Source organism: Suncus etruscus, chromosome 1, assembly GCF_024139225.1.
Source record: "Suncus etruscus isolate mSunEtr1 chromosome 1, mSunEtr1.pri.cur, whole genome shotgun sequence".
Taxonomy (NCBI): Eukaryota; Metazoa; Chordata; class Mammalia; order Eulipotyphla; family Soricidae; genus Suncus; species Suncus etruscus.
In genome coordinates this window covers 174646796-174672937 of record NC_064848.1, presented here as the reverse complement: position 1 = coordinate 174672937, position 26142 = coordinate 174646796, and the positions used below count along the sequence as shown (strand labels likewise).

General features: G+C 40.8%; 1 protein-coding gene across 1 annotated transcript in view; it reads left to right on the top strand.

Moving 5' to 3' along the window:
- PPM1E (protein phosphatase, Mg2+/Mn2+ dependent 1E) overlaps window positions 1–26142 on the top strand; it is a 173757-nt gene that overhangs the window by 129171 nt on the left and 18444 nt on the right. Inside the window, exons 2-3 of the mRNA XM_049764679.1 lie at window positions 11864–11982; window positions 22080–22279. Coding sequence (XP_049620636.1) covers window positions 11864–11982; window positions 22080–22279 — 319 coding nt within the window. The remainder of the gene's footprint in view (window positions 1–11863; window positions 11983–22079; window positions 22280–26142) is intronic.

Below are 26142 nucleotides of genomic sequence, written 5' to 3'. Positions count from 1 at the left end.
CAAGAAAAATTTATAAGCCAGAGAGATGGATTATAACCTACAACTGAAAAAAGTATAATGAGAGACTGAAAAGATAGCACAGCATGTAAAACATCTGTTATAACTTTATATTTAAATGTGAATCAATGTTCTAGAGCCGTGGTCTTCAACCGCCAGCCCATGGACTGGTCTACTGGTATAGGAAAGTTGAAAACCACTGATCCACCACCTCCATTATAACTGCTGGTCTGTGAACTAGTAAGAAGACAGGTGTTGATTTACAGGTTTTTTTGTTTGTTTGTTTTTGGGTTTTTTTTGGGCCATACCCGGTGGTGCTCAGGGGTGACTCCTGGCTGTCTGCTCAGAAATAGCTCCTGGCAGACACAGGGGACCATATGGGATGCCAGGATTCAAACCAACCACCTTTGGTTCTGGATCGGCTGCTTGCAAGGCAAATGCCGCTATGCTCTCTCCAGCCCCTGATTCACAGTTTTAAAAATGTTGAAGAGGGGCCGGAGAGATAACGTGGAGGTAGGGTGGTTGCCTTGCATGCAGAAGGTCAGTGGTTTGAATCCCGACATCCCATATGGTCCCCCAAGCCTGCCAGGAGCAATTTCTGAGCATAGAGCCAGGAGTAACCCCTGAGCGCTGCTGGGTTTGACCCAAAAATTAAAAAAAAAAAAAGTTGATGAAGGAAGGGGCCAGAGTGATGGCACAAGAGATAAGGCCTTGCCAGCGCTAGCCTAGGACAGACTGCAGTTTGATCCTTCGACATCCCATATGGTCCCCCCAAGCCAGGAGCAATTTCTGAGCACACAGCCAGGAGTAACCCCTGAGCATCAAATGGGTGTGGCCCCCCAAAAAAATCTTAAAAAATTGTTAAAGAAGGGGCCTAAGCAATAGCACAGCAGTAGGGTGTTTGCCTTGCATGCGGCTGACCCAGGATGGACTTAGGTTTGATCCCCTGGTGTCCCATATGGTCCCCTGAGTTAGTAGTGATTTCTGAGTGCATAGCCAGGAGTAACCCCTGAGCATCACTGGGTGTGACCTAAAAGCCAAAAGCCAAAAAAAAAGTGAAGATTACTACTCTAGAATATATGCACCAATTGCAGGGGTTTTTATCTACATTGGTCATAGACATATTCACCTCTCTGACTATATCTGGTCATTAAAACCTCATTAGATTATTGTTGAATCAAACCATTAGATGGGACTACCCTTATTTTCCTACTAAGAAATTGAGAAACCCTTCTGTGTCAGTACCCATGTCTTCCTTCCCACTTCAGCCAAGGAAATGTGCCATAATCTATCAAAGGTGAGTATTTGTGTATGTGAATTGAGTCTCATCTTTTCTTGACTTTTCAAAGACTTCATTCCTTAGATCTTCTCTCCTGTATTATCAACTTATCATGTTCTACTGGATCATTTCTTTAGAATAGGGTTAGTTTCTTCAGCATTCTATTTTGGGTCACACCTGGCGGTGCTCAGGGATTACTCCTGGCTCTGCGCTCAGAAATCATCCCTGGCAAGCCTGGGGGACTACATGGGTTGCCAGGAATAGAACCGAGGTCCATCAGAGTTGGACAACCTACCACTGTGCTATTGCTCCTGTCCCTCTTCACCATTCTAAAACAGCAGATGTTCCTTGTTCCCACATCACCTTCCAACTATTGTCTTATTTCTGTTCTTTATTTAAAAAAATTTTTTTTAATATGGCGCCCAGAGTTACTCCTGGCTCTGCCACATTTAAGGCAAATACCCTACCACTGTGCTATCTCTCTGGCCCCTTATTTCTGCTCTAATTATATTTTCATTACAGTAATCAGTAGTTCTTGTTTATTTTTGGAGGGGTGGGTGTGACCCCCTGAGCACTGAGTTAAAGACAGTTCCTAGGAATTGTCAGGTGTGTCCCCAATTCTTTCCCAAAGTTAACTACTTAATGTGATTTTAGTATGTCCAGAATTGTTCTCATTCATACAATGTAAGATTTAGAGTCTCTTTATTACCCCACAAAAAGAATGAGCAATTATTCCATTCTTCCCTCTTGCCATTACCCACTACGTTAACCTACTATACTTTCTCTCTAGAAATTTGTCCAATATAGACTTCACAAAAATGGCAGCAAATTGTATTTTGTGATTAGCTTCTATCACTATGAAAATATCAAGGTTTGTAGCATGTCATGTATCTATCAGTTTCATTTATGCTTAAATCGAGCTCAATTGCATGAATACACTGCCTCTTCTATAACCATTATCCTTAGTGAACATTTGGTCCCTTTTCTTTTTGCTAGCAAGAACAATGCTGCTATGAACATTTACATACATTTTGTCCCGATATGTTTTTTTTTTCTCTTGGAGATATACTTATGAGTTGAGCTGCTTTATGTTGAATACTTAAAGGCATACCCAGCTGCTCTACTTTGCTGTTCTACAGTTCCACCATTCTACATAGATGCCAACACTTGTTCTCACCTGTTCCTTAACATTTTTAAATGTTCCTCCCTCCCATTTTTTTACTGCTATTGCACAGCCAGGTGTTGAGCACTTAGTTGCAGTGTTCACAGTGGTTTAGATTTGGCTGTAGCACTCATACAGCTTTTATGGTGCTCATTGACGGATGCACATTTGTCTTACTTGTAGTGCTGGTACCTTTGGTTGTGGTGAACCATAGATCACACACTCTTGTAGTGCTGAGGCTCCCACACAGCAATGCCACCAGGACTGCATTTAGCTCAGGATACTGCCAGGGATCAAACTCAAGATCTCACTCCTGCATGGCCCATTCCCAACAGTGTGATTCTTTCATCCCATATCTTCTGGATTGCCATCATTGTCATTGGTGTGAAATGGTACCCAAGCTTGCTTTTGTTTAGCATTTTGTAAGGATGGTGATGCTAAGCAACTCTCATGAGCTTACAGTTATTTGTATGTCTTATTTGGAAAAGTGCCCTTTCAGATCTTTGGCTAGTTTTTCAGTTGGATTGTTTTGATTGGGTTACAAGCTTATATAAGATGGGCACTGGCCCCTCATCAGATATACATCTTACAAATATTTTCTGCTGTTCTGTGAGTTGTCTTTTCAATTTCTTTTGTTTGTTAATAGGAGCCACACTCTTTCGTGCTCAGGAACATCTGGGGCCACAGCTAGGAGTGGCATGTGTCAGTCGTGGGCTCTACTACATGAACTATTTCTCCAGAACTGCCTTTTTACTTCCTTGCTGTGTGGTTCAAAAGTTTAAAATTGTTTGTTATCCAACTTTTCTTTGGTTACTTGCTTTTCATGTAGTTGTTTGTTTGGTTTTTGGTTTTTGGGCCACACCCAGTGGGGTTACACACCCATTAGGGGTTACTCCTAGCTATCTGCTCAGAATTTCTCCTGGCAGGCTTGGGGTACCAAAGGGATGCCAGGATTTGAACCACCCTTGGTCCTGGATTGGCTGCTTGCAAGGCAAACACCCTACCGCTGTGCTACTGCTGTGCCCCATTTTTCATGTAGTTTTTTGTTTGTTTGTTTTGTTTTTGGGCCACACCCGGCGGTGCTCAGGGGTTACTCCTGGCTGTCTGCTCAGAAATAGCTCCTGGCAGGCACAGGGGACCATATGGGACACCGGGATTTGAACCAAAAACCTTAGGTCCTGGATCGGCTGCTTGCAAGGCAAACACCACTGTGCTATCTCTCCGGGCCCTTTGCATGTAGTTTTTAATGAAAAACTTTGCCTTCTTCAGGATCCTGAGTGTTTCATTCTTATGATTTATTTTGAGAATTTTTAAAGTTTTAATGCTGATATTTAGGTCTCTCATCCATTTTATGTATATTTTTGTATATGGTATAAGGACAGACTCTAACTTGATTACTTTGTATATGATTATAACATTGTCACAGCATTTTGTTGAAATGACTATGCTCTCCCTCATTTAATTGCCAGGGCATTCAGTTTGTAGTGTTCATTTTTCCCTGGTCTTACTTAACTTCTTCACAGACTTGACATTATTGGATCCTGAAATATTTTCTTGGTTTTCCTTTTATTTGTTTTGCTATTTCACTCATTCACTTGACAAGGGATAGGACTCCAAAGCAGTGCTCAAGGAGCTCAGAGGACATTTCTGTTGGTACTGTGCCAACCTGGCAAGACAATACAATGCTTAGGTTGAAGATGTGGTGTTGCTCAGGCCCTGCAGAACCGGGACTAGTAGGGCCACCCTCTGGTTTGGGGAGGTCTCCAAAGTTACACTTGCCATTGCTTGGGGGATCATCTGGTGGCAGTGTTTGAATTGAGGTCCTCACTATACAAAGCATGCATTCCTGCCTCCTGACCTCATTATCTTGCTATTTCTTCTTAGTATTCATATGTTCTTTGGCTTCTACCAAACTTCTAAATGATAATAAAACTATGGGGTATTTAATAAATTAGCAAAACATGATGCCTAAAGAAATCATTTATTGTACTCAAAGTTCTTTGAGCCAAAAATTTAGGCATCAGATACTCTTTTTTTTTTTTTCTGCTCATTTTTTAATAGGGTCCACACCCAGTGTTGTGCTGGAACCCTGGGCCAGGAATTTTGATTAGTCTCAGCAAGGTCAGGTAATCTGTTCCAGCGTAGCTGTCAGCAGCTTCATGAGGAAAGTGAGAGAGAGAAAGAATGAGAATTCAGGTCTGAGAGAGGAGAAAGGGAGGGAGAAGGCCAGACATCCTAGAGTCTCCTATAATTAAACCTCAGAAATCATATAACTTTGCTACATTTTACTGTATTCCACTGTAATCATCACCACAGCATAATCATTACATACTGTTTTTAAGTAATACTAACACAATTAAAAAAGTTTGGGAGGGCAAGGTCAGCCACATGCAAGACAAGAAACTTAACACTTGCACACTCTCTCCAAACCTAGAATTTTGTTTTCCTTTCTTTAAATCAGGGGTCTCAAATTCGCGGCCCTCTGTACAACATTTTGTGGCCTGCGGCCGGCCTTCAAATATCACAGTATTGGCGATTACTTGCTTACTGAATAATCACAATAAAAATCGCATTAGTAAGAAAAAATCGCATTAAACATTCGCATACCCCAAGCAGTTCTGTTAGGGGTATATGTTTAATGCGATTTTTTGCAATTTTTTTCTTACTAATGCGATTTTTTTTTTTTTTTTTGGTTTTTGGGCCACACCCTGTGACGCTCAGGGGTTACTCCTGGCTATGCGCTCAGAAGTTGCTCCTGGCTTCTTGGGGGACCATATGGGACGCCGGGGGATCGAACCACGGTCCGTCCTAGGCTAGCGCAGGCAAGGCAGGCACCTTACCTCCAGCGCCATCGCCCGGCCCACTAATGCGATTTTTATTGCGAATATTTGGTAAGTGAATAATTGCGAATACTTTGCGCCTAGCAGACGTCATTTCCGCTGCTCCTGCCCGCTGTCACTTGCATTATCAGAGGCCTAAGGGAGAGAAGGGAGAGAAGTTTATTACAGAATTAGGTTTTGTCATACCTTCATCATGACTTCATCAAAGCCTGCAGTGAAGAGAAAGATTGATGACGAGCACAGACAATTTCAGGAAAAGTGGGAGACACAGTATTTCTTTGTTGAGCACAGGGGCATCCCCACATGTCTTATTTGCTCAGAAAATGTTGCAGTGCACAAGGAATACAACTTGAAACGCCATTATTCAACTAAACATGCTGAGGAATGTGCAAAATATCAAGGAAATGAGAGAGCCAAGCGGGTTGCCAGTCTTAAAGCATGTCCAATGTGGCAACAAGATTTCTTCAAGAAAGCAACCAAAGAGAATGTTGCACCAGTTGAAGCTAGTTACATGATTAGTGAGATGATTGCTAAGGCAGGGAAACCATTCACAGAAGGAGAGTTTGTTAAAAAAATGCATGTTACAGACTGCAAGTATTATCTGTCCGGAAAAGAAAGGTCAGTTTAGCAAAATCAGCCTTTCTGTCAACACTGTGGCAGAGCGCATTTCTGACATGTCAAGTGACATTTATCATCAACTGTGTGAGAAAGCCAAATGTTTTGATGCATATTCAGTTGCTCTTGACGAGGGCACAGATATAACAGACACTGTGCAGCCTACAATTTATGTCCGTGGTGTTGATTGCAATTTTGAATTGACAGAGAGCTGCTCACAATAATTCCAATGCATGGCCAGACCACCGCTAATGAGATATTTCGGCATCTGTGTGATGCCATTGAGAATGCAGGTTTGCCATGGAAGAGGTTTGTTGGAATAATAACCGATGGAGCTCCATCAATGACAGGGAGGAAAAATGGACTGGTGGCACTTGTCCAAAAAAAAAAAAACTTGAAGAGGAGGGTGTAGAGAAGGCCATTGCTCTTCACTGCATTATCCATCAGCAGGCCCTTTGCAGTAAATGCCTGCCGTGTGACAATGTGATGTCTGTTGTTGTGAAATGCATCAACCAAATCAGATCCAGGGGCTTAAAGCACAGGAGGTTCTGTGCTTTTTGAGAGGAAATGGAGTCAGAATATGGAGATGTGCTCTATTTCACTGAGGTATGTTGGCTCAGCAGGGGAAATATCCTGAAAAGATTTTTTGAGTGGAGAGAAGAAGTGAAAGCCTTGATGGAGAAGGATGGGAATGCTGTTTCTGAGTTGAGTGATCACAAATGGCTCATGGACTTAGCTTTTCTTGTTGACATCACACATAAGCCGAATGTACTAAACAAGATGTTACAAGGCCTGGGACAGCTTATCAGTGCTGCCTATGACAACGTGAGAGCATTCTCCACAAAACTTGTGTTATGAAAATCCCAGCTCTCTCGGACAAACCTTTGCTATTTCCCAGCATGCAAGGAACTTGTGGATGCAGGCATACCATTCAGTGGTCAGAAATATGTTGATGCTTTTTTAAGCTAGAGAAGGAATTTGATCACAGATTTGCAGACTTCAAAAAGCACAGAGCCACTTTCAAATTTTTCTGGACCTCCTGTGCTTCAAATGGAGCTCATTGACCTGCAATGCAACTCTGATCTTAAAGCCAAGTTCAGGGAGATTAGTGGAAAACCAGACATGCATGGGCGATTTTTGAGAGAATTGCCCTCTAGCTTTCCTGAGCTTTCCCGAATGTTCAAGCACACCATGTGCCTTTTTGGGAGTACATATTTGTGTGAAAAGTTATTCTCCACATTGAACTTCAATAAGTCAAAGTACAGGTCTAGACTTAATGATGATCATCTTCAAGCCATACTGAGGGCCTCAACTGCTTCCTCTCTAAAGCCAAATGTGGTTCAGATTTGTGAGAAGAAGCACTGTCAAGTCTCTGGCAGCAAGGAATAGGCAAAAGATGCCATGTTCAGAAGAACTGTTCATGATCTTCACTCAATGTTCTATTCATGTTCAGAAGAAATAATTAAAACTGTTAATAATGACGTTTGAAGCCTTTTTTTTTGGTGAAATCCCTTATGTGGCCCTGCCTCACCCTGACTTTGCCTCCTGCAGCCCCCAGGTAAATTGAATTTGAGACCCCTGCTTTAAATAAAAATACAGGGGACAAGAGTGGTGGTACAGCAGTAAGGCATTTACCTTGCATGCGTCTGACCTAGGACAGACCACACGGTTCAATCCCCCATCGTCCCATGTGGTCCCCAAAGCCAGGAACAATTTCTGAGCATATAGCCAGGAATAACTGCTGAGCGTCACAGGGTATGGCTCCCAAAATCAAAAACAAACAAACAAACAAAAATATAGTTTATCACTGGATTACAATACTATAAAATGTGAATTACTGTTTTATCTCGTATGTGTATGTCTGATCACACCTAACTCAAAGTTCCAGTGATATCCTACTACTATATGGCACAGTTTACGCCTGATGCTTCCCTTTTCCCTTTTGTAACCATGATGGATCTCAAAGAGCTTAAGAGTTGTTTTTCAAATAGGACTATATTAAACTGAGAAGCTTCTGCACCTCAAAGGAAATAGTGACTAAGATACAAAGGTCACCCACAGAACGGAAGAAACTATTCACCCAATATCCATCAGATAAGGGACTAATATCTAAGATGTACAGGGTACTGACAGAACTTAACAAGAAAAAGACATCTAACCCCATCAAAAAAAATGAGAAGAAATGAACAGACACTTCCTCAAAGAAGAAATACAAATGGCCAAAAGGCACATGAAAAGTTCCATATCACTAATCATCAGGGAAATGCAAATCGAAACAAGGATGAGTTACCATCTCACGCCACAGAGACAGGCACATAAAGAACAAGAACAATCAGTGTTGATGGGGATGTGGAAAGAAAGGAATTCTTATTCACTGTTGGTGGGAATGCTGTCTAGTCCACCTTTATGGAAAACAATATGGAGATTCCTCAAAAAACTGGAAATTGAGCTCCTATATGATCCAGCTATACCACTCCTAGGGACATACCATAGGAACAAAAGACACAATACAAAAATGCCTTCCTCCCACCTATATTCATTGCAGTGCTATTTACAATAGTCAGAATCTGGAAACAACCCAGATGCCTGACAACAGATGAGTGACTAAAGAAACTGTGGTACAGATACACAGTGGAATACTATGTAGCCATTAGAAAGAATGAAGTCATGAAACTTTCCTATACATGGATGGACATGGAAACCATTATGCTGAGTGAAATAAGTCAGAGGTAGAGAGACACACATAGAATTGTCTCACTCTATTGGATTTAAGAAAGACATTATTGTAATAATGCCCAGAGACAATAGAGATGAGGGCTAGAAGGACCGGCCCACAGTATGAAGCTTACCACAAAGAGTGGTAAGTGCAGTTAGAGAAATAACTATACTAACAACTATATGACAATGGTAGTGAGTGAGCGAAATAGAATGTCTTGAATACAGGCAGGGAGTGGGGGAGGAGGGAGATGGGGGCATTGGTGGTGGGAAGGTGGCACTGGTGAAGGGGCTGTTCTTTATTATAACTGAAACCCAACTGCAAACATGTTTGTAATTATGGTACTTATAAAGATATTATTGTTTTAAAAAATAGAGTAGTTGTTAAGTGTCAGAGCAATAGTATTGGGGACAGACATAGCCTTGCATGGGGCCAATCTGGGTATGATTCCTGATACCATATAGTCCCCTGAGTTCTGGTAGAAGTGATCCCTGACAACAAAGTAAGGAACAAGCCATAAGCACCTTCAGATGTAGCCCCTAGTCCCCCTCCAGTTATATTTATTGTGTTTTTGATCTGTCTGTGTAGGTTATTTATATTTTTCATATGAATAAAATATAGCCATTTAAATAATTTAAAACAACTTCCTGGGGACAGAGGGATAGGATGGTATAGGAGGTGAGGCACTTTTGCTTTACATGCAGTTGCTGCCACTGTGATCATAGTTCAAATCTCCAGCACCACGTATAATAATCTCCTGAGCAAGGTCCAGGATGCCGCTGAGCACTCCTGGGTATAGACTCTCCTCAAATAAACAAATAAATAATAAAATCACTGCCTTGCTTTTTTATTTTTTAAACTTAGCACAGTCACCTCTCATTTCAGCCATAATGAAAAAGTACAATTTCATCTTTTTAAATATTTTTTTTGGGGGGGGGCATATTCAGTGGTGCTCAGGGGTTACTCCTGGTGGTGCTTGGGGGATCATATGGGATGCCGGGGATAGAACCTGGGTCAGCTATGTGCAAGACAAATGTCCTACCTGCTGTGCTATCACTCTGGCCCCTCATCTTTTTTTTAAACACTTTTTTAATGTTCCCTATTGGAATATGTATATCACAACTTTTTTATCCAGTAATCCATCGATGGGTCTTGCATTGATTTCATGTTTTGGTTACTGTAAATAATGCTTCTTTGAATATTAAAGTGAAAATATACTTTCACATATTAGTCTTTTAATATCCTTTGGGCAAATACTACCTCGGACTGATATTGCTGGATCATATGGACTTTGTGATTTTAGTTTTGTATGGAAATTTCCTGCTGTTTTGAATAGACTACTAATGTACTAATGTGCATTTCTATCACCAGTGTACCTTGTTCTCTACTCCCTGCCAACTCTTGCTTCCAGTCTCTTTTATATAGAACTTGGGGGGAATCATATGGGGTACTGGGGATTCAAGCACCCTACCAGCTGTATTATCCCTCTGGACCCCTTGATTTGCCTTTTTTGGTTTTGATTTTGGGCCACACCTGGTGGCACTCAGGGCTCTGCACTACTTCTGGCTCTACACTCAGAAATTGCTCCTGGCAGCCTCGGGAAACCATTTGGGTTGCTGGGAATCAAACCGAGGTCTGTTGGGGTTGGCTGCGTGTAACGCAAATGCCCTACTGCTGTGCTATCACTCCGGTCCTTTGATTTGCATTTTTTTGTTTTTGTTTTTGGGTCACACCCAGCAGCACTCAGGAGTTCCTCCTGGCTCTACTCCCAGAAATCACTCCTGGCAGGCTCGGGGACCATATGGGATGCTGGCATTCAAACCACCTACCTTCTGCATGCAAAGCAAATGCCTTACCTCCATGCTATCTCTCCAGTCCCTGATTTGCATTTTTAATACAATGTTTTTCCTTTCTTAATTTTTTCCCCTCCTCTTCTTTCCTTCCCCTCCCCAGCATCATTTTTGCAGTGCAGGGATCGGGTCAAGGCTTGCCACATATCAGGCTTCCATTCCACCATTGCATACTGTACTTGGACGAGTTAAGTACGGTTCCACTGGACTTAAAAACTGGTGACTAATGATACATTACTCCCTTTTCCACTACTATCCAACATACAATAAGATGGAACCTTCCAGTTCCAAAAAGGAGAAAAACAAGAGGCACTTTAAGTTCTCCATAGCAATTATCATTTTATGCTTTCTCCCTGTGTGATTTATTCCATACCCACAATTTTATTTTATATGTTTTTTCATGCACACACTTTAAATACCTATCTAGATATTCATGATCATTAAATTTTCTAGCATATCTGAGCCTCTCCACTAGAAAATCTAATTAATCACATGATACCTCCAGTGGCATATTCGTATTTCCAGCTTACCTCATGCTTCCAACTTTTCAATTCAAGTGAGCAAAATAGAAATGCTCATTTGAACTTTTTTATTTTACCCCTTTTCTCCACAGACCTGTTTTTCTCCAACTTTCTTCACCTAATTGTTTGAACTAAAACCCAGAGGTAATTCTTTTTCTCTCTTTCACCTCTATATTCAGTTATCAGCAATTTTATTATTTTTTTTAACCATACTTGGTGATGTTTGGGGATTACTTCTGGTTCTGCACTTAGGAATTATTCCTGGCAGTGTCTGGGGACCATACGGGATCTTGGAGATCAGATTCAGTTACAAGGCAAATTCTCATACAAGGCAAACATCCTACCCACTGTCTTAGCTCTCTGGCCCAGCAACTTCTATATTTCCTTTCTCCAAAATATACATTTATTTTGGTTTGGGGGTTACCTCTGATGGTACTCAGAGTTTACGCCTAGGTCTCAGTAACCACTCCTGGAAGTGCTCCGGGGACCCAATGGGGTGTCAGGAATTGAATGTAGGTTGGCTGCATGCATGCAAGGAAAGTGTCTTATCCACTATACTATCTCTTGGCCCCCCAAAATACTTTAAAAAACTCACTAGGATTACAGTTCATAACCTTATTATATGCCATCCTCCAATCTTTGTTTTGGGATTTTTGTTTGTTTGTTTTATGCCACACTGGCGATACTCCTGCATCAGAGCTCAGGAATTATTCCTGGTGGTGCTTGGGGGGCCCTATGGGATGCTGGTGCTCAAAATCAGGTTGGCTGCATACAAGGCAAGCACCCTACCTCCTGTATTGTCTTTCTAGCCCCAGGTTAATAGTGGTAAATGTATTATTTCAGAATTCTTGCTGAAAATGGGCTTTTGGTTTTTCTCTTTCAGTAATTGCCCTTCCTTTTTGGCTGCTGCTTTAGCTAGAGCCACATCAGACGAAGTTCTTCAGAGTGATCTGTCTGCTCATTACATCTCAAAAGAAACAGATGGCACAGAAGGAACTGTGGGTGCGTACCTCTCTACGTTACTTGTTCAATATAAAAATCATCTTCTATAGGGACCCCCAGAAAATGCCTGAAAAACCATTAATTTTAATTACTATTTGCCCACTGGTCAATTGAATAGGGGATAACAAGACAACAGTGCAATAAAAACTTAAACCAATATAAGAAAAAAAGAGAGAAAAACTACATGTAAATTTAGGAAACATAAAAGGGTATGGAGTAGGATATGTCCTGATATGTCATAACAGGACATTAATATAAATAAGATCTAGCTAAATGAAAAGAGGAAAGTGAGGGGCTGGAGAGATAGCATGGAGGTAAGGCATTTGCCTTTCATACAGAAAGTCAGTGGTTCGAATCCTGGCATCCCATATGGTCCCCTGAGCCTGCCGGGGGCGATTTCTGAGCATAGAGCCAGGAGTAACCCCTGAGCGCTGCTGGGTGTACCCAAAAATCAAAAAAAGAATAAAAGAAAAAAAAAAGAAAAGAGGAAAGTGAGAAGTGAGAAGAAAGAAATGGTGAGTGAAGAAAGGGAGTATTTCAGCATGAAACTACTTAAAATTCTTAGCTAGGGGACTAAAGCAATAATTCAGCAGGTAAGACATTTGCCTTGCATATGGGCAACCCAAGTTCTACCCACAGAATTCCATATGATCCCCTGAGCACAGCCAGGAATGACAGAACTAGAAGTAACCCCCGAGCATGGCTGGGTATGGCTCAACCTCATCCTATCCCAATAAACAAAAAAAAAACCAAACAAATAAATCACTTCTTAGCTTGGCTCATTAGTAGAGCTCAGACTTTGTATGTGTGAAGCCCTGAGTTTGGTCTCTTAACACTGCAAAGAAAGAAAGAAAAAAAAACCTCTTTTAATTTAGCTTAAAAATTCAAGCAGGCTGGGGAATGGGCTTGAGCACTTAGAGTACGGGAGGCCAGAGTTGAAGACCTGTCACCCACGGTCCTATCTTTCCCTGATAGTCCAGCTGCTATCCCCGAGCACTGCTAAGTGTGACCTCCTAAACAAAACCAGAACATTCTGTCATTTGTAACAAAATGATCTCATTAATTATATGATATTTATGCCAGCCAAGAGTTAAAAACCTTTTAGAATTAATTGCATGGGTCACAATGCTTCTTATTTCTAGGCCAATTGTGAGACTTTTATTAATGAAGTAATATCCATTCCTGCACCAGGCTTTCCATATTTGACAATATTTAAAGAAATGCTGATTCTTGTAAAAAAAAAAAAAAAAAGCCGGGCATTGTTCCTCAAAATTAAGGAAGTTCAATATCTAGATTAAGCTTTTGCCTTTAAACTCGGTGCATAAGGAGCAAAAGCATCTCTTAATGAATCTGAGTAGCTAGGTTTCCCAGAATGTGTGACAGATACAAGCAAATAGCCTTGTTCTTCCATTATTTTGCTCGGCCATTTTGACAGAAAATTGGCAAGGAAGCAATTCCTCTGCTTGTTTTTAGCGAGAGTAATTGATTCCCTTGGAACAAAATTGTCCCAGAGTCCAGTTGGCTGAATCCTCCTCCAAATCACTTATCCTCCCTGTGGTGCTCCAGCCTGCTGGCAAAGCCCTGGGAGGAGAGCAGGAGGGCGGTGATGTGTGCTTCGTGCAGCCAGGGCAGCGTGGCGGTGGCTGAGTCAGCTTGCAGCTCACTACAGTGACATTAACGACTGATGAGTCACTTACAGCTGTGAGGGGGCGGACTGTTACCTTAGGACAATTTTCTTCTCCTCCTTTTTCAATTTTATTTTTCCTTTTCAAGCAGCAATTCTTGATGTGTTTGTGTTCTATCCCTCACCCTGCAGAAGACTACTTAACCAAGCAGAGTTGAAGTGTGGCCCAGCACATGGGCTTTGCAAGAATTTCTGACTTCCAATAAGCTAGTAGACATGAAACATAGGGTATCTCTTTTCTTTCTTGATATCTGGGGGCCATACGCAGCAATGCTGGAGCTGGAGTTGAAGCTCTCCCAGCCAGGGTATGCATGGGGTGAGGCATCAGTGAGGTGCCAGGAATGGGACTCAGGGACTTCAGATACTGGGCAAGTGCTCAGTCCTGATGGGTTCTTTTTCTGGTGGATGTTGTTGTTCATCTTGACTTTATATTTTTCTAAGTTTGCCTAAGAGTGTGTTTGACTCTTTGCCATTGCTGTGGATTAGAAAGATCTGTTATAACTATCAGCCATTTATAAGGCCCTAATCTGTTTTACTCAATCAATGTGAAATGCGCAAGGAATCTCAGGGCATGTTGTGTTAGCCAGAGTGGGCTGAGCACACTGAATAAAGCAGTTGTCACTGCTTAAAGGCACCCAAGTTGCCCCCAAAGTGGTTTTTATTTCTTCTCTTAATTGTTTCCTAAGTCAAACTTTAAAAAATTTCAGGGGCCAGAGCAATAGTACAGCAGGTAAGGCACTAGCCTTGCATGTGGCCAACCTGGATTTGATCCTTGGTATCCCATATGGTTTCCTGAGCAGTGTCAGGAGTGATTCCTGAGTATAGAGTTGGGAATAAGCCCTAAGCTTATTCCAGGAGTGCCCCACAAACTAGCAGAAATTCCAAACTTAGCATTCCTTTGATGTTTACAGCATCTCTAACACAATGTTTGCAAAATGACCTCATTTACTAGGACATATTTAATGTATCAGATATAACTCCTGTCCAGATGATTTGAAATCCAATTTGAAATATCCCAATATAAAATGAAAAACAAGGGGCTGGAGCAATAACACAGTGGTAAGGCATTTGCCTTGCATATGCCAACCATGGACAGACCACAGTTCGATTCCCAGCATCCCATATGGTTCCCTGCCAGAAACGATTTCTGAATGCCTCCAGGTGTGACCCAAAAACAAACAAATAAAATAAAAACCAAACAAAAATAAAAGGGGAAAATAATCACTAAAATAGTGAAAATAATTAGGAAAGTTTTGTGTAAATGAGTTAAAAAACCTGGATAACTTCCTTCCTTCCTTCCTTCCTTCCTTCCTTCCTTCCTTCCTTCCTTCCTTCCTTCCTTCCTTCCTTCTTCCCTCCCTCCCTCCCTCCTCCCTCCCTTCCTTCTTCCCTCCCTCCCTCCTCCCTCCCTCCCCCCTCCCTCCTTCCTTTCTTCCTTCCTTCCTTCCTTCCTTCCTTCCTTCCTTCCTTCCTTCCTTCCTTCCTTCCTTCCTTCCTTCCTTCCTTCCTTCCTTCCTTCCTTCCTTCCTTCCTTCCTTCCTTCCTTCCTTCCTTCCTTCCTTCCTTCCTTCCTTCCTTCCTTCCTTCCTTCCTTCCTTCCTTCCTTCCTTCCATCCAAGTTTTTGGGCCATACCTGGTGATGTTCAGGGGTTACTCCTTGCTCTGCACTCAGTTCATTCATGGCAGTGCTCAGGGGACCATATGGGATGTCAGAGATTGAACTTGGGTCACCCACATGCAAGTCAAACACACTAGCCTTTGTGCTATCGTTCCAACCCTGAAAACCTGGATATTTTCTAGAAAAATATAAATTAAAAAACTTTACCTGAGAAGAAGAAAGAGATTGAGGAAATTGTCAAGGAGCCATCTTCTCAAAAAGAAAAGGAGAGATAATTCCACAAGTGAACAATCAAAAATTGAACGTTCCAGTGCCTTTTAAGATGAATTTCTTCTTGTAGCCAGAGAAATAGTACAATGAGCTGGGCACTTGCCTTGCATATGGGTGACCTGGTTTCAATCCCAGCAATTCATATGCCCTTTTTCCCACCCAGTACCATCAGCAGTGATCTACGAACACAAACCTCAAAGTTAGCCCTGTGCACTTCCAGGAATGCTCCCACCCCCCAAATAAAATGAATCACCAAGTTATATAGAAAGAAGGGAATTCTGCATTGTATTATTACTAAAACACTACTAAAAATTGAAGTGAATATTAAATGTAGAAACATCTTTTTGTGTGTTTGTGCGGGAGGTGAGTGATTGAGAGAGGAGAGAGAAGGGAGACACCCACACCCGCACGCGCACACACACACACACACACACACACACACACACACACACACACACACAAAAGAGATTATCCCTGGCAATTCTCAGCCAATTAGATGTGCAGTTCAGTACTAAGGCCCAAGATAAGATTCTGTGGATGTGCTCAGGAGCCAAGAGATGCTGGAGATCAAATCAGGGTTGATCCTAGACTTTCTCCCTGGCTACTATATAAAAATCTTTTGTGAAATAATTGTAAATCAAATGAAATGGTCAGTTTATTTTATTCGATGAGTATTTTTTTAGGACCTGCCATATCCTTAGGCCTGTGACAAGGAAACACAATAGAAAAATAATTATTGGAAAGTTTATCAGCATAATTTGTGTAAGATCAAAGACCAAAAGAGAGCAAAATTTTCCAAAAAAAATGCATTTGGTAACTATAGTTCCCACCTCTAGTTTTAAAACTATAGGGGTTGGAGCGAGAGCACAGCAGGTAGGACACTTACCTTACATGCAGCAGACCCAGGGTTCGATCACTGGCATCCATTATGGTCCCCTGAGCATGTCAGGGGTGATTCCTGAGTACAGAGCTAGGAGTATCCCCTGAGCATCATCGGGTGTGGCTCAAAGACACCTCCCCCCAAAAAGTATATTTTAAAAAGTAGAACTAGCTGGATCTTTCCTAGTCTTTGAAGGACGTTTGTCTCAAACCAAAATCTTGCATTTATACTTAAATGTATGTATGCTCAGGATTTCTAGCTGTAAGTGAGCACAAACACAACTCAGTGGCTTCAGCAAAAGAGAATTTATTGACTGCTTTTTAAGGTAAGGGCTTCTTCCTGTGATGTCATGTGACTCTTGACTCTGTATGCCATTAAGAGTATGGCATTTCTCCCATCTCTCATTTATACTCTCATTCTGATTTATTTTCAGGCTCCATGTGTTGGCAAGATGACTTCTAGGAGCACCAGGTCTTCAGCTGCCCAGGTTCAAATCAAGCAGGAAAACGAGCAACTTTACTCAGTTGCTCTTATGCAAGTCACAGGAGTCAGTTGAATCAGCTCAGCTCGTTTTATCCCATTCCTGAACCAATTGCTGTGACCAGAGGAATGTGATTCTCTAATTGCTTAGACACGAATCACATGTTTTACACCTACCTAGATGTATAAAGACTAAGTATAAAGAAGGGAATATTCTTTGCTAGATAAGGAGTTATTTGGTAGATGGCAAACAACAGGTTAAGACAAAGTTCTGACTCAAATAGGAAAAAAAGAAAAGACAAAATATGGGGCCGGAGGATAGGGCATTTGCCTTGCACTCAGCAGACCTGGGATGGGCCTAGGTTCATCCCCAGCATCCCATATGATCCCCCAAGCCTGCCAGGAATGATTTCTGAGCACAGAGCCAGGAGTAACCAACCCCTGAGTGCCATCAGGTGTGGCCCAAAAACTTAAAAAAAAAAAAAGATAAAATAATTAGGAGTAAATAAAGAGAAAGGAAAGACCCAGGTTAAAAATGTTGAACATATAAACATATATAAAGTATTTATATATATATAAAGTATATAAACATATAAAGTATTTAAATTAATGAAAAAATTTAAATTGTTCCTGGATAAGCCTCCTTAGGGAAAAAACTGTATCCCCCCAAAAAATAATCTATAAATTAATAGTCTTCACAACATAATGACAACAAACTCTCACCTTCCACTCAGTTAGGCAAGGTAACTGTACAGGTTCATCTGGAACCACAACAACAATCAAAAAACACTTGTCAAAGAATCTACCTTCCCTTTCTTTTCCTTTCCTTTTTCTTTTCCTTTACTTTCATTTTTGGGCCACATTTGGTCATGGTCAGGGCTTATTCCTGGCTGTATGCTAAGAAATCACTCCTTTCAATGCTTGGGGGATTATATGGGATGTCAAGGATTGAACCTGAGTTGGCAATCAACATGCAAAGCAAGAGAAAATACCCCGTAGCGTTTTCATTTTTGCCAGGGGCTCACACATGCTAGATATGTGTTCTTCCAGTGAGCCACATCTCTGGCTCCTAATGTTTTAGAACTAGATAGGAAAACTAGTTGCCCTGCATGTTACAAATTATAATAATTATAATAATTTAACAAGAACTGTAGCATTATTATAAAAATATATTAGCAAACAGACTAAACAACCAAGCTTATAAACATTTTAATAATTTTGTGGATATTTAATTCATCTAATAGCTTTCATATTCATTGATTTTTAAACATCAGTTAAGTCCCCTCTGTCTTCCAGAAGCTGTAGTATGACTAAACAAAACATTTAAGAGACAGTATTACAGTCTAAAACATGAAAAACATGGATCGTTGTATCAGACCTGGGATTCAGATGTTTTGCTTTCTTTCTGGAACATTTTAAAGACAGAATATTGTAACTATCCAGTATGCTTTATTTATTGAAGGGTTAGGGATAGTTGTAATATTTTTAAAAGTTCTTCATTGTTGAGCCTCATAGCTCTGCAGGCTGCCTGATCTCATCTCTGGCCTCTCAGGGTTCCCCAGATCTCATGAGCCATCCTCCAAAAAGAAAAGTTATTATTACAAAATGTGAAGTGGTATAAGAATAGATGACAGAGTATAGTGGGAGCAGAAGTGCAGGAACAGAGGCCTGGGGGAAAGTAAGTACAGCAGGTAGGGTATTCACTTTGCATGTGGCTGTTTTGGTAGGTTCGATCCCCAGCATCTTTTATGGATGCTTAAGTACTGCCAGGAGTAAGCCTGGAGTATCACCGGATATAGCCCAGAACCAAAAGAAAATAGAAAGGAGTAGGAACAACTGGGAGGAATTTAGTTGTTGCTGCCACCAGTCCATTTCATATGTTCTCTCCCTATGTTATCAAATCTAGTAGCCACTAGCCACATATAGTTAATGAGCTCTGAAATTGCTAATCTGACCAAAAAGCAGAATTGTATATTAATTTCAATTAAATTTAAATAGCTACATGTATCTGGTAAGCAACTTTACTGGTCAATATCAGTCTATATAAGACTAATATTAAAAAAAAAGACTAATATTCAAATCAAAGAATGATTTTTGGTGGTTTGCATAATTATCTGGGACTATCCTGATAATTTTTGTTTGTTTCTGGCATCCAACATGGGATGCCGGGGTTTGAAACTGGCCAAGACAAACATCCAACTCACTCTACTGTATCTTTGCTCCCTCTTTTTTTTTTTTTTTTTTTTTTGCCACACCTAGCAGTAAGTTCAGGGCTTACTCCTATCTTGATCATTATTATTTATTTGTTTCATTCTACCCTACTGTTCTTCAAACTTTCTTTTGAATGCACTTAATGGTCTCTTAAGCCTTTGTTAGATAAAGTTAAAAGTAAACCCCAAATCAGAAACCAGATGGTTGGGAAAGGTACAGATAGGTAACTGCTGGCTGAAAGAGCCTTGGCAAACTCTAATTTCGAAAAGATGAGGTGGCTGCATGCCAGAGCCACAGCTCAACAGTGGAGCACTTGCCCTACATGTATGAGGCTCTGTTTTGATTCTCAGTACCGGTGGGAGGGGGTGGTGGGGAGGGGGGAGTTATTCAGCACACTCAAACTGTTCGATTTTCTGTTGACCTCAGCTCCCCTCTTTATACTCCTCCTCCTGTTGTATTGGCTCAATTTTTCTCTTTCAAATATACCCTTGGTTTTTCAATTACAGAAAAATATTAAGGGAACGAAGTTCCAAATCGGGGTTTATTACTTTGTATTAATAATAAAAAAAAGTACAAAAAGTACAAACCATGAGCTAGCTAATAAATGAAAAGGGTTTTTTTTTTCCCCTCCAGAGTTTTGAGTAAGAAAATAGATATGTGTAATCTCAGACTATAAAGACAGACAGAGCTAGAAATTCAAAAAAGGAAAATCTAAATTCCAGGCTGTTCCTGAACATCAAGTCTCTCTGAACTGGAATTTGTGTTCTCGGTTACAGGAGGCATGCATAGCCATGGCCCGTCTGGCACACGCTTTCTCATGCTGCTACAAACTGTATCTGAGTTAGTAATGGAAAAAAAAAAAAGATTTTAATGTAGGAGGAATCCCTAAAATACTAACCTTAGGAAGTCTAACTGCCCAGATTATCTCAATAGTTGCTTCTCAAAAGGGAACTACTTAAAATAATGTGAAGGACCAGAGAGAGCACCTAAGAGGCTGAGCTCTTGCACTGCATACAGGAAGCATGCATTTGATCCCTGAATGTGGCCCCAAACAAAAAGATAAGTGAACAGATGAACATAAATCTGTAATTCCATTCAGTTCAATTAACAGATTAACTATCCGTCCCATGGGGGATGTAAATTAGGTTCAGAAGTCAAATAGTCTTACTTCACTTGTTTAGTTATGTAGCAGATAGTAAAGAATCCTCTCTTGTTTTTGTTCCTCATGTGGTGGTCTCTGTGTGAGTTCTCCTGTTTGAGATCCTACAAGGTGCCAGGGATCAAACCTGGACTTCTACATGCAAAGCATGAGCTCAAGCCCTTTGAGACATCTTTCCAACATTCTTTTTCTGGTTTTTGGGTCGCACCTGGCAGTGTTTAGAGGCTACCTCTGCTCAGCTCCTGGAGGTTTCAGGGCTTGGAGGTCACTTCTGACAGTGTTCAGGGAACTATGCATGCAGTAGCAATGCTGGAGGTTAAACCCAGACCTCCTGCATGTAAAGCATGCACTCCAACCTCTTCAGCTGTCTCTCCTTGCCTTTTATTCTTTATAGGGTCAAACAAAGGGGCAAAATTTCAGTTCTTTTTTCCTTAAAGGTATATAAAATTTGATTCAACATTTGATAACCTAGTAATGAAATTCTTTAAATGATTGGCTAATTGTTTAATTAAAGATACATTGGGAACACAGAGATAGTACAATGGGTAGTACACTTGCCTTGCATGGTACCAACCAAAGTTTAATCCCTGGCATCCCATATGGTCTTTTAAGCTCTCGAAGAGTGATTTCCTTTTGTTTGTTTGTTTTTGGGCCACACCTGGTGACACTCATGGGTTACTCCTGGCTCTGCACTCAGAAATTGCTCCTGGCTCGGGGACCACATAGGACACTAAGGGATCAAACCGAAATCCGTCCTAGGTCAGCTTCATGAGGCAAACGCCTTACTGCTGCACTATACCGCTTCAGCCCCACGAGGAGTGATTTCTGAGTGCAGAGCCAGGAATAACCCCTGAGCTATGCTGGGCATGCCCCCCCCCCCAAAAAAAAAAAAAAAAACAAGAAAAAGAAAAATAACAGATCCAGAGGTAATCCTTGAGCACCATGAAGTGTGGTACCCAAATAAAAACAAAACATAAACATACTGGGCCAGAAAGATCATACAGCAAATAGGATGCTTGCTTTGCATGCAGCTGATCCAACATGTTGATCCCCCAACATCCCATATGCACCCCCTGAGCAGCACCAGGAGTAAATTCCTGAGCTCAGAATTAGGAGCTCAGACCCTGAGCTCAAACTAAAGACAAACAAGTGGCCCCCAAACTGAAAAACAACAAGAACAACAACAACAACTACTACATATATAATATATATAATAAAATATATCATTTAGTCTGAATTAGGATCAAATACAGGAGAGAAAAGTTAGGGAATCTAGTTGGGTGGTAACTAAAGAAAGAGGTCAGAAAAGAGCATACAGACAAATGGTAATCAAGGTAAATTCTTAATCTTGTAGTCTGTAAATATATCATGTTTTCATAGTTCTTTCATATTCTAATTAGCTCAGCTGCTATTCCTTTTTCAGTCATTCTGCTGTAGGTATTTGGGGGCTTCTCTCCAGGTGGTACCACAGCAGCCAGCTCAAAGGGAACCCGGGCTCTCAACCAGGTAGCATCTCACAGCCTGGAAGAAATCCTGCTTAGAACCAGATCCAGCCCTGGCCAGAGGTTTTTCTTCCCTGACAAGGAGATCTCAGTGGCAGCTGCTATCTGATGAGTTTCTTCAGAGAACTTGTCATTTTCTCTCTTGAGCAGCAATGTTTCATTTCTCTTAAGGAGGGACTTCATCTATTAAGAGGAGTTTGACTAAGGTGACCCACTTCTGTCTTTCCCAAACAGGCAAGTGAAAAGCAGTTTTGTCAGACACTTCATGGGGGGTTTCTGTGTTTCTTTCACAGAGATTGAGACAGTGAAATTGGCCCGCTCTGTCTTCAGCAAACTGCATGAGATTTGCTGCAGCTGGGTGAAAGACTTCCCTCTCCGCAGGAGACCCCAGCTTTATTATGAGACATCAATCCATGCCATCAAAAACATGCGCAGGAAAATGGAGGACAAACATGTCTGCATTCCTGATTTTAATATGCTCTTCAACCTAGAGGTAAAGGGCACTTTGAGTTAATGAGATTTAAAAAACAAAGCAGTTGCCTTCATGGTTCTGTTTGAAAAGGAAACTTCTAAATATATCTCAAATAATAGTATATCCAAGAAGCTGGAGGGAGAACTAAAGGCAAAGGGCATACATTTAATTAACAGGAAAGCAACTCTTAGCATATAAATAATATCTTTTAAAAATAAACATATAATATAAAATGTATTTCAAAATAATAGGAAAAACCTATTATTTTGAATAGATAGATAATGTAGCCACATGGTTCAAGACTGGAAAATAGAGTTCCTCTTTTCCTGGTCTTACAGGTGCTCAGTTCCCCGTTCCCCTCCATTATAGGGAAGTGAAGGAATAAGTGTCTTGTGTAACTTTACAGAGCTTTTTTTTTTATAAACATCTAATTAAAAAAACATGCCCAAAGGAAGCCGACCTTGGCATAGCTTAATAAACTGGGTTGTTTTTGTTGTTTTGGGGACACACCCAGTGGTCCAACCCACTATGTTATCACTCCAACTCCAATCAAACTGTTTTCTAAAGGCAACTCTCTATATAAGCAAATGGTATTTATTTAGTTCCCATATTACTATGTTGCTAAGGCAACACAGTACACAAACAAAAGAATCGAAAACATGAAAAAGAGTTTTAATTTCATGTCATTTTCATTTTTTAAAACTTGATTTTTGAGACAGGAAACTAACTGGATTATATTTCATGCATCTCTAGGAAAGACAAATTATATCATAGGAGCCTTGTCAACTTTTATTGTTTTGTTTTGGAACCATACCCAGCTACGCATGGGTCTGACTTGTGGCTCTGTGCTCAGGAATCAATCCTAGTGGAACTTGAAGGGACCATATGGGGTGCCAGAAATTGAGCCCAAATACTAGCTTTCTGGCCCCTTAAGCCTTACTGACTTGTAATCATTTTCTTTTTTTTTTTTTTTTTTTTTTTGGTTTTTGGGCCACACCCGGTAACGCTCAGGGGTTACTCCTGGCTATGCGCTCAGAAGTCGCTCCTGGCTTGGGGGACCATATGGGACGCCGGGGGATCGAACCGCGGTCCGTCTCCTAGGCTAGCGCAGATAAGGCAGGCACCTTACCTCCAGCGCCACCGCCCGGCCCCTGTAATCATTTTCTTGTTCTTTTCTCTTTTCTGTTTAATACAGGCAGGGGTAGGTTTGTTTTCTTTGCCTGTCACTGGCCTCTTTTCTTTGCTTACGTCCATAGTTAAAAGTTACAATGCATAAGTAACTATGTAGAAAACCCCATATTTCCTTTTCTTTTAGCAACTCTATTTAAATTTTAGCTACAAAGTCAGGTGGGCAGTGAGGATGGATTGGGACCTGGTAGCTCTTTTATTTGAGGGAGAATTACTGATGGCTTTGCATTCACTTGCTATCAGGCCTATACAAGGCAACCAAAAATGTGGCTATTGTGTGATATGCAATTCTGATGATAAAACTCTGACATGAGGACATTATTACTGTTTGTTGACTTGATTTGCTTTTCATTTTGCCTCAAAAACAAACTAATAGCCTCAGGAAACAAATGTATGTTTTATACATTTTTTTTTTTTGTGGTGCTGGGTATCCACGTCTCATGCATGTCCTTTCCCAATGACCTACACGTTTAGTGCTTAATTACATTTTGACTAAAGTAAACATTTTACATATTATCATTCTATAATAAAGTATTGGAAATAATCCAAGTTTCATGAATTCAGCTTTCCGCTTTTTTTTTTAATTATTTTTTTTGGGGGGGGGCACACCCAGCAATGCTCAGAGGTTACTCCTGGCTGTCTGCTCAGAAATAGCTCCTGGCAGGCACGGGGGACCATATTGAACACCGGGATTCAAACCAACCACCTTAGGTCCTGGATCGGCTGCTTGCAAGGCAAACGCCGCTGTGCTATCTCTCCGGGCCCAGCTTTCCGCTTGTTATGTGTATAACCCACACCATACCCACCAAAGTTCTAGTGCTATTCACTACTATCAGACTGACCACCGATCTTCTCTCACCTCTCCACACCCTGCTACTTCCTGCATGGCAACTTTTTTTTTCTATTCCCAGCAGATAGTGATTAGTGTGAATCAAACACAGGGCCTTGCATGTATATGCAGAACTTGTAGTCTGTCACTTAAGCTTGGCCCCTTGCAACCACCGTTTTTTAGGTTTTAGGGCCATGCTTGGTAGCTTTTTTGTTCTGGCTCTTTGTTCAGTGATCACTCCTGGTAGAGCTGGGGGCACCATATGTAGTTCCAGGGATTGAACTTGGTTCTGACACACACACAAAGCAAGGGCCCTAGGTGCTTTGTTATCTTTCTGTCTTGCTACCTCTGGCCTCGCTACCATTTCTGTTTGGGTTGTTTGCATGATATCCAACTGTACTCAAAGTACCTTACCTATTGTACTATCTCTCCATCCCTTCAACCCCATAAAAAAGGAAAGATCCAATGGATTATTTTCTCTTTTGATGCTATTATTGTTTAATAATCTTCCTATTGATCTGTTTTTACCAGTTGTTTAAAGTTAAAATCTTCATCTACCCAGAGAGTGATTATTGCCTCCTCTCTCTCTCTTTTTGTAATGAATATGACCTAACTTATTTATAAACTGCTTGGATATGCTGATTTAAAATTTTATCTTTATCCTGAAAATAGTTTAGAAACAAATTCTATATAGTCGTACTCATTGTACCTGTTAGGAAGGAATTCTACATCAGAATGTTTTTCTAGGTAATTGTGATTAATCAGTTAATCCAAAGGCATTAAAGATGGTTTTGGTGAAACTGCTAAATTAGCTAAACTGCCTATTTTACATATAATCCATATTATAAATATATATCTGTATAAATAGATGTATTTCAGAATTGTGGATGTAAGATTCCATATATGAGATTTGGGTTCAATCCCCAATTAACACCCTCCCCCAAAATACATATTTTTACTAACTGAATACAATCATCATTCTATAGAAATTTAGATCGGATACTTTTGTAACTGTATTACATTCTTTAAAATAACTTTTAGGGGGCTGGAGTTATAGTGGGTAAAGTGCATAAGGCTGACCCAGGTTTGATCCCTGGCACCAGCCAGATATAGTCCACTAAGCATTATTAGGAGCCCTGAAGAGAGTCAGGAGTGAGCCCTGAGCACTGCTACGTGTAGTTCAAACTCCACCCCTCACTCCACCCCCCGCACACCACCACCAATTTAAGCTCAGGAGATAAAAATCCAACCCTACCTAATAGATCAGAAAACGAGTACCAGTAAATTACATTATGTACTTGGGATTCAGTGACAAGTCCTGAACTTACCTTAGCGCTTAAAGACTAAAGAAGTCAGACTTGCCATGACAATGACAATCCTGACAATAGTAAAGGAAGCACAGGACCCTCAGAGATTGAGTAAATTATGGGTCTCCAAAAGGATAACATCTTCCCATACTAAGAAAGTCTGGGGAAGAACAAACTACTTAATAGCATAAGTGTAGCTTATGCTTCAAGAAGTCCATACACGTATCGACTAACCTCTGACCATTATTGCCCTAGTGCTTCAGACTATAAGTGGCCAAGTAAAAAGTGTGATGCTGAATCTTGGGTCATGGGACAAGGCAAAGTTGTCACTGAGCATTTCAACATCTAAAGTAGAGCAAATCTGGCTAATCAGTTTGGGCACTGTATTTATGGTGAGAATTCAGTATGATAGCAAATTATTTCAAGGAGATTTCATGGTTTAGAAGCATTGTATACTTTAAACTGTGACATAAGAGTCTTGTGTTGGAAGGCTGATTATTTACTGCTGTTCTGTTTCTAATTTTATTGCTAAAATACTTTCAGTTTGAGGAGGGAACCCT